Here is a 16,972-nt window from a genome sequence, read left to right on the forward strand (position 1 = left end):
TACCTGTCCAATGTGTTTGTGATGTGATTGTTTGTGATATTGGCCGGGTTTCCCAAAGAGCTCGTGCGTAGAGCATCGTTGCAGGTCCGACGACGGGTCTAACGTGTGACGTCACATGCTTCGCAGTACCATAGCAGGCACGTAGATTTCAGGTCATGCGTGGCCGTACGCAGCTTGCGCAAGCGTCTCCTACACAGCTGGGACTCGGCCAAACCTACGCTCTACCCTCATTAGTAGCAGGTGGTTGTGCCCCTGCGTGCCATCTAAACTGGCTGCGTGTGTGGTAAAAGTACATTCGTGAGACAGAATGCGCGCAGCATACTCCCCGCCCACAGTAGGAGGGGAGTACTGTCCTACGAAGCATCTTGTAACGAGCGCCCTGGGCCGCCTGTAACACCCATCGTTCTATGAAATCTATGAAAAGACCGACACACACACACACACACACACACACACACACACACACACACACACACGTGTGTATGTATATATATATATATATATATATATATATATATATATATATATATATATATATATATATATATATATATATTAATATTACGGCCGGGCCGGTGCGTTTGAAAATAGCAGATCTACAAGCTTGTGACACGTTGTGAGCTTGTAGATCTGCTATTTTCAAAAGATGTTTTAACCATTCATAAACATGGCGAGCTGTTGCGCTCGCCGAGCGCAACAGCTGTCACTTTGTGAGAGGAACTGCACTTTCATCATAACGTTTAACTATAAAACTTCGAAATTAAGGAAACATATTTAGCTCAGCATCATTTATATACCTTTAGTTAACTTGGCATGTGCTTAATATTTTTATTAGATGATCGGATTATCCGTGAGAGTACGATTTGTAAACTTCGGGTTCATGCATAGAGGACGAAGCACTGCAGCCGCTCGCCCTACCCAAAATAACAGATCTGCAAGCTATCAACACGGCATGTCGCAGTGTGTTTGTTGTATATATGTCTGTTTTTTTGGGGAGGCGTCGCCCGTTACGCGTTAAGCTGTCAATCATGCAGGAGGACGCCCCCTCTATCCTCTGATTTTTTTTGAACGGCGAACAATGGCCGCAGTGTTTATTTAAGATCATTGAAATGTCACCTTAAAAAATGCATTTTAATACATTACAGAATGTACCTATAAAAATGTAAGTGTCCAATTCATATAAAGGTAAGTTAGATAAAGGTGCGACTTTATCTTAGTATTTTTGCAAAATCCTGTATATATAGATATATGTATGCAAAGGGTGTTTAAACTATAGTAGGATAGCACTACGTAGTTGACGTAGGCTTTACGTAGGCTACGTCCAGGATCTCTTCACGTGCATGCTGTCTCACGAATGTAGTTTTAGCACAGACGAAACGGAACCTACGAAGATGGTGTCTACTGAAGCCAATTTAGATGAGACGTTGGGCACACACAGCTGCTACTAACGAAGATAGTGCGCAGCGGGGTTGCTACTGCGCAGATGCGTGGAGGCACCTACGCAGCTTCTAGGCTACGCAGGAGCTCAAATTCGTTTGGGAAACGCGGCCCTTGTTGGTGTGGCCCTCTGAATGTGGTACCGCCAACAGTCCTGTGTTCTTGTCTATTGTTTGGTTATGTTCTGTGTCTTTTTTCACTTTTTCTCTTTCATTTAGGTTTTGTTTTGTGATATATTTTGCATCTGTTAAATCCTGTGTTTGTTTTTATTCTTGAAAATACCTTTTGTATGAGGAAAACTTGCAAGAAACGGATGTAAAAAAAACTAAACCGTAAACAAAACCAACAACAGTATAAGTGTATACAGGGTATCTGCACATTTCTAAAGTTGAAATGTAATGACTTTTAAGACCTTAATACCAAATTGTCCAAATATTACGTATTATATAGTGGCAAACATTGTGAAAATAGCCGATCTTCAAGCTCACAACGCCTCAATATTTATCTGTGGAACCGAGTCAAACTAAATGTAATGCCTACAATTCAGAAGTGCTTGTCAGGATGGAGGGTCCCCAGTTCAAATATGATTATTTTGGAGCGTCGCGGCCTGTAAAGTTTGGGAACCCTTGTAATAGGTGACATCCTCCTCACCCCTTTAACCTGTCCCTCTCCCTCCTCTCCTCCCCTCAGTCACCCGAGCGATGAGAAGGAACACACCAGCCCGTTCCCCAGGAACATCTCGGCGGCCAGCCTGGGCAGCCTGATGGCCCACCATCACAGCGCCAACCACATCCACCAGACGGAGCCCTCCGTCACGGACCCCCTGATGGGCACCACCACCATAACGGTGGAGTCGGACATCACGCGCATGGACGTCGAGAAGCACGAGCTGCAGGTAAGGGCCCGTGGTCGGACCATGTACGACCATGCACGTACGTTGTTAGTTTTGAATTTTGAGTCTACCTGTCTATAAGAGGGTCAGTCTTTGTGTCTGTCTGTGTGTCCGGAGCTAATCTCTTAAACCACTGAAGTAATCGGCACACACACAAGTAAGCCACAGACGTACCTCCACTCATTTCTTTTCACATATGTTATAAATATTTAACTTAATTTTTGTAATGGAAGTCGACGGGGGTGTGATCGGGCTGTTATAAATGTTTAGAATTATACAAAACTTCTAACAAACAACTTGTAAGGAGGGTTATGAAGCCTTATAAGTGCATTACAATGAATTATAAATGTGATTATAATGCATTATCCACATGATTGCAGGATCCACATGATTCCATAGTTTTTGTTTCCGCCATGTTCTTCTGCAGAAGGAGTCTGCTCCAGCTGTCTCAGGCATGCACCGCTCCAAATCCAAACATGAGCTGAAACTCCTGGAGAAGATCCCAGAGAACGCTGAGGCCACGGTGGTACTCGTCGGTGAGTTTTCTTCCGTTGGTCCCCTTATGACTGTACAACAGTAGGGGCGGAAATCGCTAGGTACCTGACTATTCGATTCAGAGGGCTACAATTTGATTATATTCCGAATATTGCGATTTGTGATTCCAATACATGATTTATTTCCCCCTCACTGTGTGACTAATGAACAAAGTGCTTTCTAATGATCCATAATGAAAACAGATTAATTTACTTCCATTATCTTTTATTGATAATAAAATAAATGTAAGAGATGTGTCACTGTCAACTGGAAGGATGTATTTGCCAACATCAACAATTGCAGAAAACCAACAAGAAAATAAACAAGTCCTTTTTTGTAAAATAATAATGACTTATAACAAAGGCTTCTCAATATTCTGATATCCAACCAAAATCTGGCTGCTGCTCTGTGTAATTAGCAATATGATGAAGAAAGAAAAACATGACATTTGTGAATCGATTCATAATCTTCCATGTCAGCATCGCGATTAATCTATGAATCTATTTTACTTTCCACCCCTATACAACAGTGCCATTTTATTTTGCCCCGCTAAAAAATACTGTCATTGAATTGCAGTAATCCGGTACACAGCTATAGTGTAACATCGGCAGTTAAAAATGGTGTCACCTACTCTTAGAAAATAATTGGTACCTATCCAAATGCGTTGCTTTGCGCCGCATTTCGAGCTTGTTGATGTGACGCTGTAGTATGATCAAGTAGTGCGTTAATTTACAAAAATAACTGTTTGAATATGGATTTTTTTTTGTTTTGGATTTGAAAGTGTTGTATGTTAACTGGTGTCTCGGGGTCTTCTCAGGCAGCGTTGACTTCCTGGAGCAGCCCACCATGGCGTTCGTGCGGCTGCAGGAGGCGGTGGAGCTGGACTCCGTCCTGGAGGTCCCCGTGCCCTGCAGGTTCATCTTCGTGCTGCTGGGACCCCCCAGCTCCAACATGGACTACCACCAGATCGGACGCTCCATTTCCACACTCATGTCCGACAAGGTGAGTGTGAGATATTCACCCTTATTGTTCCTTCTAACTGCAGCATACAATCACTGCCCCTGGCTGTGGGCCTCAGAACAGCTCTGCTGGAGCAAACCGTGGTTAATTGCCTGGGAATCCTTCGTTAGTTTTTTTAACTCTTATTTTGATTCTTTCCACATTTTGCAAGACAAACAAACACAGAACACAAAAAGTAAAAAGAACAAGACATAAAACTGTTTTTTTTTTAAACTTATGTTATATCAGTGGTTCTCAAACTTTTTCATGTCAAGGACCCCCAAAATTATGTTTTTGGCCACCGATCCCCATCAAAATGTGTTCCAGGGACCCCCCAGAAGCAAAGATTTTAGTTAAAAATGTTATTTAAAAAAATATGTATTAACACATCGGGTGCCAGCATTTTTTCATAACAACTTACCGTGGGTGCCAGCATTCTCCCCATTGACTGCGCTTTGCTGTTTAAAGTTTCCGCGTGCGTTACAAGCAAATCCGCGCAAAAAAAAGCATATAACATTCCCCTCGCGGGTTACAACGGGGGGGGGGGATCGCGCATCGCGCATGACCGGTTTTCCCCACAGGAAACGGATTCGGAGATATAGGCGTTTCAAAGTAGGAAATAGACAGGAAGCGGATGGGGGAAAAAAAATGTTTCCGGTGAGTGATCTGGCACTTCCTTCGCAGGATTACAATGGGTGCTCCCAGAGCTGCTCTAGCCCCGCCCGCGCGGAGAAAAACGAAAAAAACAAAAAGACTGAAATCACGGTTCAGACCGTGTTCGGCACCGAAGCTTCGGAACCGCCACTATCTAAACACACGGTTCAGACCGTGTTTGGCACCCGATATGTTAAAAGATTTGCACAAATGTTCAAGATTTTTCAAAAGCTGATCTACAAGCTTGTTGTAACCAGTGAGCTTATAGATCTGCTATTTTTGAATAGCCAAAGTATAAAACAATTGTTATAGCGCAACTCTAAAATTACACAGGTGGGTTCCCGGATTGAATGTTTTAAGGCAACTGCTGCCTCTCCCATTGCTCTTGTTGAGACAATAATTCTCTCTCTGCTTTGTTGTGTTCTCACGCAGCACTTCCACGAGGCCGCCTACATGGCGGACGAGAGGCAGGACCTGCTGAACGCCATCAACAGCTTCCTGGACTGCAGCATCGTGCTCCCGCCCTCCGAGATGGGCGGGGACGAGCTGCTCCGCTCCGTGGCGCGCTTCCAGAAGGAGATGCTCCGCAAGAGGGAGGAGCAAGGGGTCAAGCTGCTGAACGAACCCAAGAGCCTGGAGGATAAAGGTATGAAGCATGTTCTACATCATATCATCATCATCATCCACCTCCTAGTTTAGTTAACCCATTCAATCTGGGAACACATCATTTTGGATTTTAGCTATATAATCATTATTTTATACTTTGCCTACAAAAACAGCAGATCTACAAGCTCATAGCGCGGCACCGAGTGCCGCGCTATGAGCTTGTAGAGCTGCTGTTTTTGGAAATATCGTGAACATTTATGCAAATCTTTGAATATACATTTTTTTAAAGTGAACATTTGTAACTCAAATCTTTGCTTCTGGGGGTCCCTGGTACTAAATATTTTGAGATGGGGGTCGGCGGCCAAATGCATATCATTTTGGGGGTCGTTGACATGAAAATGTTTGAGCATCTGTTAGGATTTAGAAGACATTTACATTTATAGATGCGGTCCCTGGATTGAATGGGTTAAAATGCGCAACAGAGGCATACTTATCAGGGGTCTTCAACGTTTTTCAAGCCAAGGGCCCCTTAGCTGAGAGAGAGATGAAGCTCCCCCACTACATATTGTATGAAACTGTGTTGCAGATTAAACTTTTTCATAGATGGCTTCATAGACTTGTTTGACAGATATGTTGATGTTTATTTTCAGACATTTAACAACTTAAACCGTCAATACTTAGTAAACTTGACCTTTGGCTCTGTACTTAGTCTGCTGCTTTTTTACCTCTACTACACCAAACCTCTTCTACCCCAGCCCACAACGCCTCGCAGAGCTTGTAGATCGGCTATTTTTCAGCTAATGTTCTCCTATGCTAGGGTTCAAGTGATTCATGTAAAAAAAAATATCCTATCACACAAAGTATTGGCCTGTTGTAACTCTGAGGATCCCATAGGGGTTCTGGACCCCCTGTTGAAGACCTCTGATATAAATGCAAAGTGATAAACGTTTGTCAACTCGTTCAGAAAGGTAGAAACTTATCCCGTAATAACTTTTTCTCCCCCCCTCTGCTGTCAGAAGCTCTTCTCGCCCCTTCCAAAGCGTCAGACGACCCCCTGAAGAGGACCGGACGGCCGTTCGGAGGGCTGATCAGAGACGTGCGGCGCAGATACCCCCAGTACATCAGTGACTACAAGGACGCCCTGAACGTCCAGTGCATGGCCGCTGTCATCTTCATCTACTTCGCCGCTCTCTCCCCGGCCATCACATTCGGAGGCCTGCTTGGTAAGTAGTCCTACTGGTGGAAAGATAGTGTGTCTATAGACGGGTTTCCTGTTAGTAAACATGAGAGGATGCTGCGCACGCAAGAGAGGGATTTGCATGCAATTTCTAAAGTGAGCCTATAGAGGGCGCCATTACCCGCAGCAGCACTGGTCAAATGTCCATTCATAAAAATATGGTCTTCACCGGGTTTAATGAAAGTAGATTAAATTATGCAGTTTGTAATATCTTGTTTACTCAATAAAAATGATTTGTCGGAAGTTGGATCTGTTTGTATATAATAGCAGCATTATGCCTATTATGCCTATAATAGCAGCATTATGCCTATCTAAATCCCGAACACAACAACAGAGTGAAGGGCGCTTCCGGTTCGTTCTACCCGGGCATGTGCAGATTGCGAATTCTACTCTGTGATGACGTCGCGCGGAAACTATGGGTTACTTCCGTAACCCCGGTTTTGTAAGTTGCGAACGAGTTGTTCACATATGGGAAACAGCGCCCCCTGGCGCGATGACAGAAGCTTCACATTCACTCCCTCAGGGCAAAAACCCTTTTTGGCCCTGTGGGCCTTCCCTCGCTTCCCAAGGTCCCTCCCCCGAGGGCATAAAAAGACCTGGCAAGCGGAAGTCATTCTCTTTACACACCAGCTTCCTTCTGCCAAGCAAAAAAGAAGGGTGTTTTTGTGAACAACTCGTTCGCAACTTACAAAACCGGGGTTACGGAAGTAACCCATAGTTTTGTTTCATTGCTCTCTCGTTGTTCACATATGGGAGATATAAACCCCCGGAATGTATCTACAACCAAGATACCACAATACCTGTCCCAGCACCTGGGCGCCAGGGCCCCGCCCCCCTCCGGGACGTGGCCCCCCTGGCACCCTGGTGCCCCCAGACCCACCGGGTCCAGGGTACGCCCCCAGACCCACCGGGTCCAGGGTACGCCCCCAGACCCACCGGGTCCAGGGTACGCCCCCCAGACCCACCGGGTCTGAGGTACGGAACAAGAAAAAAGTGGGGCCCTGACAGACCTAAGTCTGCCTTATAAACTAAAGAAAACAGGCAAAGCCCGTCTAAGTTTAAAGAGGGGAAGGGCCCTGACAGACCGAAGTCCGCCTTATGAATCTAAGGCCCAGAAATCGGCCTGCCATACACTAAGATGTAGGGGCATGGACGGAACCTACAGCCGTTCCATGCACCCGTCCACCCTCAGGTGGAAGCTACGCCCAAGACTGCGTGCGCCATGGAAGACGCCGCCACGTCCAGGCTGTAGAAAGCTGCGAAAGTTGATGGAGACGCCCAACTTGCCGCTGTGCAGACGTCCTGAATAGACACCCCTCTGAAGAGGGCCCAGGACGTCGATACACTCCTAGTAGAATGCGCTCTCAGGCCTTCCGGCACTGGAGCCCCCCTACTAGTGTACGCCAGGCGAATAGCCTCCACAATCCAGCGGGAAAGTGTGGACTTAGTCACTGCCTTCCCCCCTGGTCCAGGGCCCAAGGAAACGAACAACTGACTGGGTCGGTTCGGGGCCGCAGTCCGCCGGACATACAGCCGCAGGGCTCTTACTGGACAAAGACAGTGCAGCCTCTGATCCTCCTCTGAGGTAAACGGAGGCGGGTGAAAAGCCACCAGCTCGGTCGGTGTCACCACCGCCAGATGGTTCTTGGGGATGAACGCCGGGTTGGGTTTAAGGACCACCCTACTGCCATCACCAGCGAACCTCATGCACTCCGGAGCTACCGACAGGGCATGAATGTCGCTCACCCGTTTCGCTGTTGTCAGCGCAACCAAAAGCACCGTCTTGAGCGTGAGGAACTTCAGTTCCACCGTCTCCAAAGGTTCAAAAGGAGGACGAGAGAGTGAGTCGAGCACCAGGACCAAGTCCCACGTGGGGAACAAGGACCGTGAAACAGGATGTTCACGCAACGCGCCCTTCATGAACTGGCACACCAAGGGCTGTCTTCCCACGGTTTTCCCATCATCAAAACCAACATGGTTGGCAGAGATGGCCGCCAGATACACTTTGATCGTAGAGAAAGCATTTCCCAGATCCAACCTATCCTGTAGGAAGGTCAGGACGTCTGCTACTGATGCCTGGAACGGGACCACGACCGGGGACCGTGCCACACACCACTCCTCGAACACACCCCATTTAGCTCCGTAGACGGACCTAGTGGAGTGTGCCCTAGCGGCCTGAATAGTAGCCACTACTCTAGGTGGAAGACCAGACGCAGTCAAATTCTCCCTTTCACGGGCCAGACCCACAGGTCTAGGTCTGCGGGTCTGTGATGACGGATTTCGCCCCCCGCCTGCTGCACCAGGTCCTCTCGCAGCGGGAGGGGCCAGGGCCGATCGTAAAGGAGGGGAGCTATCTCCGACCTCCACGTGCCCCATGCTGGAGCCACCAGCAGTACCGTCAGGTCCCGGAGCCTGATCCGTTCCAGGGTGGGATGGATCAGCTCCAGCGGCGGGAACGCGTAGAGCAGTCCCCTCGGCCACTCGTGCGCCAGGGCGTCCCCACCCAGCGGAGCCTGGCCTTTCACTGAGAAAAACAGCGAGCACTTCGCGTTCTCCTCTGATGCAAACAGGTCCACTCGGGGCCGTCCGAACCTGGCCCAGATCTGGTTTGCGACCGCGGGGTGCAGAGACCATTCCGAAAAATGGATCTTGCCTCTGGACAGAAGATCGGCTCCCCTGTTCAGAACCCCTGGTACATGAGAGGCGCTGATTGACTCCAGGTGCGTGTCGCACCACATTGTCAGCCTCCGCGCCAAACCGTCCAAGGTACGAGACTTCAAGCCTCCTTGTTTGTTGATGTAGGCCATGGTCGTGGTATTGTCCGTCTTGACCAGAACGTGACAACCACTGATGTGGGGCTCGAAACGTCTCAACGCCAAAAGGACCGCCATCAACTCCAAGTAGTTGATGTGGGCCCTCCTCAAACTGAGGTCCCACACACCCCTGGCCGTCCTGCCCTCGAAGGTAGCGCCCCAACCGGACAGACTGGCATCTGTGGTTATCATCTTCCTGGAGATGATCCTCCCCATTGGGACGCCTTCTGACAGGAAAGAGGCTATTTTCCATTGACGAAGGGACTGCATGCACGCTGCGGTCACCGTTACCCGGCGAAAACCCTGAGTGACCGGGATCCCTAGGGAGCCCACCCATCTCTGAAAAGGGCGCATGTGCAATCTGCCCAGACGTACCAGGGAAATGGCTGAAGCCATGAGCCCTGCCACCCTCATGCAGATTGTGTACTGGACCTTGCGTTCCAGTTGAAACATGGCCAGACACTTCAGAAAAGAGACTATCCTCTCCTGAGATAAGCGAGCCCTGAGAGTAATAGCGTCCAGCTCGATGCCTATGAAAGTAGCGTGTTGGGACGGGGTGAGCATGCACTTCTCGAGGTTCAGTGTGAAACCTAGGGAGGTCAGATGCGACACCACTGTATGGGTGTGGTGAACCACCTCCTGATACGAGTCCCCACTCAGTAGCCAGTCGTCTATGTAACTCGCGATGCGAATGCCCCTCTGCCTCAGAGGAGCTATCGCTGCCTGAGTGCATTTCACAAACACCCTGGGACTCAACGACATTCCGAACGGGAGGACCAGGTATTCGTACACACGACCCTCGAATTCGAAGCGCAGGAATTTCCTGTGCGGCGGGTAGATGGGAACGTGAAAATATGCGTCCTTTAGATCTATCGAGCTCCACCAGTCGCCCTGTCGGACTGAACGTAGCAAAGCCGCTGCCGTCAACATTTTGAACTGAAAAGTTTTCAAATACCTGTTGAGAGCTCTGAGATCCATGATGGGACGTAAACCTCCTCCTTTCTTCTTGACTAGGAAGTATCTCGAGTAGAAACCGAGCCGGCTTTCTCCTGGTAATACTTCCCGCACGGCGTTCTTGCGTAACAGGGAGGCTATCTCCTCTCGTAACGTCGCAGCCGCTTGACCACTCGCTCGTGACAACAGTACTTTGTTGGACATGGGTGGTTTGGTGGAAAATTGCAGTTTGTACCCCCGTGCTATCGTACGGAGCACCCAAGTGTTGGGGTTGCATTCTTTCCATTTCTCGATGCGCATCGACAACGGATTGGGAGGGGTTGTTATCGTAGTCGAGCAAACCCGAGCCGCCCTCTTGGCTGCACTCGTTGGTCTGGCGAGAGTGCTTCCTACTACTTCCGGGTTCACGTGCGCGGCCATCGTTGTAGTTCTGGCTAACCGCGTGGGCCTTGCCGGTGTGTTTGTCGACACGTGTCTGCAAGCTGCGGCGGCCATTTTGGCCAGCGACACGTGTCGCTGGGTGGGGGCGGCCATTTTGGCTGCCCCCCCCGTCTCCCAGACACATTGGCTCATTTTTACCTTGTGGCGCATTTTGGACCAGGAAAAATTTTGGCGTGACCCGTGTAGCAAGTGGCGGTTTTGGCCCGCCACAAAGCCCTTGTTCTGTCCAGCGATCGCCATGGACCCCCTTGTGGGGGTCCGTGGCGATCGCTGGCTCATTTTCATTTCGACTGTTTGTTGAGATTTTTTGTTGTCTTTTCTTTTGTTCTTTATTGCACAAGCATATTTTGCCATATAAAAAACATTTGCAGTAACACTTGCAGTAACAACAGGTGACACAGAGGCATGCACATTCTTTTGTGTGTGTGTGCTTTGGAACTTGGAGCCCGGGGCGCAATATTCTGTCGCCGCCGTAAACTCCGGAGAGAATCTCCTCCTCTTCCTCGCCGTCCTGGGACTGAGGCCCGAGGCCACTAGACCCAGACATGAAACCACCGTCTCGGGGGGGAGGGAACCGGGGGAGAAATCTTCCCTGCTCTTTAGGCAGGAATTGACAGTGTCACCTATACCGCTTGGAACCGCGGCCCCTGTAGGCGCCTCTCTGGGGCTTGTTAGGCGGGGGTCGTGTGCGTTCGTCCTCCCTCCGGTCTCGCTGTTCGCCTCTGGCGGCGGGCGGGGCGGAGAAGGACTGGGTGTGACGAGACGGAGCGTCCTGCCGGATCAGTGGCCTGCCTCTCTCCGGTCGCGCAGGACGGGGCTGTGGTTTGGGGGGAGGGGGTCTGGCTGGAGCCTGGATGCAAGACAGAGCGGCTTCGTCCTGCGCCTTGCGCACCGCATGGCTGTCTTTTAGGTAGTCCATGCCACCGTGGAAAAGGTTATCTGCGGTCACTTTTAGGTTGAGCAGTTTCTTTTTGTCGTCTACACCCCTGAAATTAACGTGGTCCAGCCACCGAGCCCTCTCGTGGGTCACACACAATCCTAAACCCCTGCCGGTCCACTCGGTTGAGTATTTGTTGAGCGAAATGATCTCTTGAGTGAGGCGTCTCATCTCCGTCAGCTGCAGAGGTGTGGCGGCGTCTCCTGCCTCGCTCAGGAGTACCGCCAGGGACCCCTGCAGTAGAGCGGCGGCGTTCAGAGCTCTGGCGCCCGACGCAAACGCCTTGTATACAGCCTTGGTGGCTACGGAGCCGGCGATGTCTTTTTCGTTTGTCAGACAGGGAGGCTCTTTCGTTGTGTTGAACGGAGCCTTCTGGCCGCGGTGGCTGTGGAGAAGAGAACTGGCCAAGGTACGATCCATTGGGGGGACGATAACGAGGCCGAGTTCGCCCGCATTCTCACAGTCTATGTTGAACCTGAGTCTCTTTGGCTCAGCCTCGGGGCCCAGAGGAGAGTCCCATGACTTGGAAATGGCTGTCCTGAAACCCTTGGCCAAGGGAAGCTTGGATTTCTTTGCGACTTTCTCGTCTACTGATTCTAGACCCTGCCATTCCGAAAGGCTTTTGGCGGGAGTCTCCTCCGCATCATCGCCCGGCCATCTGAGCCCGCACCTCACGGTAGCGGTTTTGTAGAGCTCCAGCAGTGTGGTCTCGTCTTTTTCAGCCGATGGAGGAAGGCGGCCAGGCTGGTCCGCGGTAGCCTCCACGGGTATAGTAACAGGGGGGAGGGGTCCCCCTTCGGGTGGGCCGAGGGCCATAGCCTCGGTGTCGTGCAGCACGATCTGCTCGGTGTCGTGCAGTACGTCCTCCTCAATTTCGTCGACGACGTGGTAGCTGTTCGCCTCGTTTCCATGGTGTCGAAAAGAGGTGACGGCCCCGTTGTCGACGTCGTCGTCGCCTGCGGAGGCAAAACTCTCCGGAGAGTAGTAGCGAGAGGCTGCCTGCTGTCTGTCGCCACTGTTGCGGGCCCCAGGTGGTGAGGAAGGGGAATCTATGAGGGGCTCGGCGCCGTCGTAGGTCCCTCTCACAGTAGGAGAGCGAGAGCGCGGGGCTGCTGTGTGAGTAGGTCTCGCCCCACCCTCTCTGTGAGAGGAACGAAGCTGCTCTGGGGGCTCCAGAGCACGTGCAGAGCCGGCTGCTGCCGAAGCGCGGGGCCGTCGAGTGTGGTCTTCCCATCCAGCGGACGGCCCGCGGTCCATTGGACGACGGGAGGAGAAGAGGCGTCGGTCCCCGTCGAATTCGTCCTCATAGTCGTCGTGGAAACGAGGTGGCGGGAAGGATCTTTGGGCCCTGGAGAACCGGTCCCGCAGATCGGAGGTGTGCAGGCCTGCACACTCGTAGCACCTCGGGTCACCGTAGATCGCATCCTCGGCATGCGCGAGCCCCAGGCAGGTCACGCAGTGCTCATGTGTGTCCCAGTCGTCGAGGAAAAGGCGACAGGAACGAGAGCCGCATCGTCGTGGGGGAGGCTCCAGGCTGGCCTCCCGGAGTCGGCGATCGGCGACGGCTTGACGGTCCCGTCGAGCCATGTAGATAGAAAGGTTGGCTAGGGTAGCCTAGCTTGTAGTTTGTAGGTGTTTTCCCCCGGGAAAACACGAGGGAGAAGAGGTCGGGGAACTCAGTGGACAGGATCCAACCCGTCGCTTAAGAGCGTGTAGTTACCCGCGACCTTGTTGAGTGAAGCTCCTTCACCGGCTTGGCAGAAGGAACAAAGAGAATGACTTCCGCTTGCCAGGTCTTTTTATGCCCTCGGGGGAGGGACCTTGGGAAGCGAGGGAAGGCCCACAGGGCCAAAAAGGGTTTTTGCCCTGAGGGAGTGAATGTGAAGCTTCTGTCATCGCGCCAGGGGGCGCTGTTTCCCATATGTGAACAACGAGAGAGCAATGAAACAAAACCCGTCTATTAGGGATGTCCGATATTATCAGCCGATATTAGCATAAAAATGTAATATCGGAAATTATCGGTTTCGAAAAACAAAAACAATTAGTTGACTTTTGGTGAAAAAGCCTGCATAGGAAGTTGGACAGTATCGGATATCGGCAAAAAAGTCAATATTGAACATCCCTAGTGTCTATCACTGTGATAAGATTCATTACGCACGCACGTACTGTCCACTCTTTTTCTCAAGTCTTTTTCTCAAGTCATTTTTTGGAAAACGGTTAAACTGTGACTGTTTGGAGAGAAAAAAACACAATGATTTTATTGATTACATTTTTTTTGTTGCAGCAAAGAAAGAATAAGGTTCCAAATGTTTAAAAATGTTTTTTTTCCATTTAAATGAGTAGAGAAAATGCTGTTTTGAGAAAGCGACTAACTTTGGTATCATCTGATACAAATATGCCTCAATTGGTGTGTTTGCAAATGACTTGAGTGACCACTGTGCTATTGCATGTGTCAGAAACACTAAGCTGCCCAAAACCAAAGGCCTGACTGTCATCAGGCGCTGCTTTAAACACTTCTCTGAACAAGCCTTTCTTCACGATTTGGCTGCAGTTGATTGGTTTCGCATGTCCTTAATTCCATCAATGGATGAGGCCTTTCGGTTCTTTCATGAACAGTTTCTCTACCTGATGAATAAACATGCACCTCTCAAAAAAATCAGAATTAAGAACCGTGCAAATCCCTGGTTCTCTAGGGACCTGGCTGATCTGATTCATGAAAGAAATAGACAATGGTCACTTGCAAGAAAGTCTAATTCAAGTCATGATTGGCTTCTGTTTCGTGTCTTGAGAAATAAATGTACGGTCCTCACCAGGAAGTTAAGATCGGAACATTATTTATCTCTCACTACTGATACCTCTAACAATCATTGTACCTTCTGGAGAGTAGTCAAATCCCTGCAACAGAAAGGAGCAGCAGGCCCCCCGCCTAAGATTCGGGTGGGCGAGTCCTTTATTTCTGAAAAAAAAAATCATGTCAAATGCTTTCAATTCGCATTTTAAAAGGGCGGGACACATTTTTGATGAGCAAATTGCCAATGCTCCTCATCAAGACGCCCATGATGATAACGTTGACTCATCTGTTGCTTCTGTTTCCGTTTTTGACTTTTCTCCCATCCTGGTATCGGATGTTCTACACGCCCTGTCTACCTTAGACCCTAAAAAATCTGCAGGCCCAGACGGCCTTGACCCTTTTTTCCTAAAATTATCATCGGCTATCATTGCTCAACCTGTCACTGATATGTTCAATATCTCCTTAGCCACTCAAAGTCTACCTGAAGAGTGGAAACAAGCAAATGTTTCCCCTCTTCTCAAGGCTGGCGATCCTTGTGATGTAAACAATTACAGGCCCATTTCTAACCTTTCCACCTTGGCAAAGATCTTAGAGGGCCAAGTATCAAATCAGGTAAAGGTTTTTCTTGATTCATACTCTATTTTGAACCCCATGCAGTCAGGTTTTAGAGCAAAACATAGCACTGTAACGGCATGCCTTAATGTTATCGACGACATCAGGGCAGCCCTGGGTAAGAAATCTTTTTGTGCGGCCTTATTCATTGAGTTGAGTAAGGCCTTCGATACCGTGGATCCTCACGTACTGCTCAAGGTCCTTTCTAAAGCTGTTTTTTGCCAAAATGTGCTTGGTTGGTTCAAAAACTATTTAGTTGGCCGCACACAGTGTGTCAAATTTGGTGATACCATTTCTGATTCCATCACCCTTGAGAAAGGAGTCCCCCAAGGTTCCATTCTTGGTCCATTGCTTTTTCTTTTGTATGTCAATCATATTTGTAGTCAATCTAAGCACTGTAAGTATCATATGTATGCCGATGACACAATTCTGTACTCTTGTGCTCCTTCTTTTGATGTAGCAGTGTCAAACTTGGCCTCAGATTTTGTCTCATTGCAGCATGAATTGGTAAATAGCAAATTGCTATTAAACGGCCAAAAAACCAAGGCCATGCTATTTACTCCAAATAGAGCTGACATTATCCCCCCAAATATCACCACCTTGGAAGGAGTAACCATCGAATGGGTGGTGCTTTACAAATATCTGGGAATTTGGTTGGATAACAAGTTAAACTTCAATCATCACATTGAAGCGTTGATTAAGAAGTTAAAATTCACTGTAAGCTTCTTTTATAGAATGAAGTCCTGTTTTTCTTTTGCTTCAAGGAAAAGGCTGGTCACTGGCCTGTTTATGTCGCAACTCGACTACGGCGACATTGTGTATCGATTCGCCTGTCCCTCAATATTGGGTAGACTTGATCCCCTTTATCATGCTGCGTTGAGGTTCATTACCAGCTCCACCTATAGGACACATCATTGTATTCTGTATTCCCTAGTAGGGTGGTCCTCCTTAGCATCTCGCAGGTTGCTACATTGGTACACTTTTATATATAAAGCCATTCTTGGAAATTCCCCCTCGTACATTTGTTCAAAATTTAATCTTGTCCAAAATTCGCTCAACCTCAGATCGAATGCCTGGATGCGCTATGTCGTACCCACTACTAAATCTGAGGCAGGGAAAAAAAAACTTGCGTTTTTTGGGCCTTGGTCGTGGAATGATCTACAGACTAGATTAAAATTGGCTTCATTGATCCCTCTAGTGTCTTTTAAGAGGATTGCCATGGGCACATTCTCCAACCATTGCTCCTGCTTTGACAAGTAGCAATTGCTGTGATCTTAGTCTTATATTAGTTTATTAGTTTTACGATGTATTGTTGTTATTAGTATTTTAATTAGTCTGTATTGGTGCTATTGGTAGTAGGTCTTTGGTATTAAGGATGTCATGTTTGTCTTTGTTTTGTTATGTCCTGTATTGTCGTTACTGGCAGAGCTGTGTAACATTTTATTTGCCTCTTCTCTTGGCCAGGGCACACTTGTAAAAGAGACACTAGTCTCAATGTGATTTCTCTGGTGAAATAAAGGTTAAATAAAAAGTTTGTACTGTTGTGGTATAAAAATGGAATGAAGTAGCAGGCAGGATTGGTTTTCCTTCAACATTGGTTTTCCTTCAACATGCTGTGTGTGTGTGTGTGTGTGTGTGTGTGTGTGTGTGTGTGTGTGTGTGTGTGTGTGTGTGTGTGTGTGTGTGTGTGTGTGTGTGTGTGTGTGTGTGTGTGTGTGTGTGTGTGTGTGTGTGTGTGTGTGTGTGTGTGTGTGTGTGTGTGTGTGTGTGTGTGTGTGTGTGTGTGTGTGTGTGTGTGTATCTGTCTATGTGTGTGTGGTGTTAGGTGAGAAGACGGACGGGCTCATCGGTGTGTCAGAGCTGATCGTGTCCACGGCCATACAGGGCATCATATTCTGTCTGCTGGGAGCCCAGCCTCTGCTCATCGTGGGCTTCTCTGGGCCGCTGCTGGTGTTTGAAGAGGCCTTCTACTCAGTGAGTTGTGGATAGATCTCTGCCAAAAAGAAATATCCAATTGAAGTCACTGCCCCTGGTATAATCCACAGGTAAATTGCCAATACAAGTA

The 16,972-nt window shown here is 48.8% G+C and overlaps 1 protein-coding gene across 4 annotated transcripts in view; it reads left to right on the top strand.

The window, feature by feature from the left end:
• Window positions 1-16,972, top strand: part of slc4a2b (solute carrier family 4 member 2b) — a 93,148-nt gene that overhangs the window by 62,693 nt on the left and 13,483 nt on the right. For 2 of the 4 annotated variants that reach the window (XM_084049047.1, XM_084049049.1), the window contains 6 exons: window positions 2,128-2,332; window positions 2,757-2,865; window positions 3,681-3,865; window positions 4,949-5,162; window positions 6,139-6,345; window positions 16,733-16,881. In XM_084049047.1, coding sequence (XP_083905173.1) covers window positions 2,128-2,332; window positions 2,757-2,865; window positions 3,681-3,865; window positions 4,949-5,162; window positions 6,139-6,345; window positions 16,733-16,881 — 1,069 coding nt within the window. The remainder of the gene's footprint in view (window positions 1-2,127; window positions 2,333-2,756; window positions 2,866-3,680; window positions 3,866-4,948; window positions 5,163-6,138; window positions 6,346-16,732; window positions 16,882-16,972) is intronic. The other 2 variants (XM_084049048.1, XM_084049050.1) reach the window with 1 other exon arrangement.

The sequence above is a fragment of the Gymnoscopelus microlampas genome (assembly GCF_963454915.1).
Source record: "Gymnoscopelus microlampas genome assembly, chromosome: 22".
Lineage (NCBI taxonomy): Eukaryota > Metazoa > Chordata > Actinopteri > Myctophiformes > Myctophidae > Gymnoscopelus > Gymnoscopelus microlampas.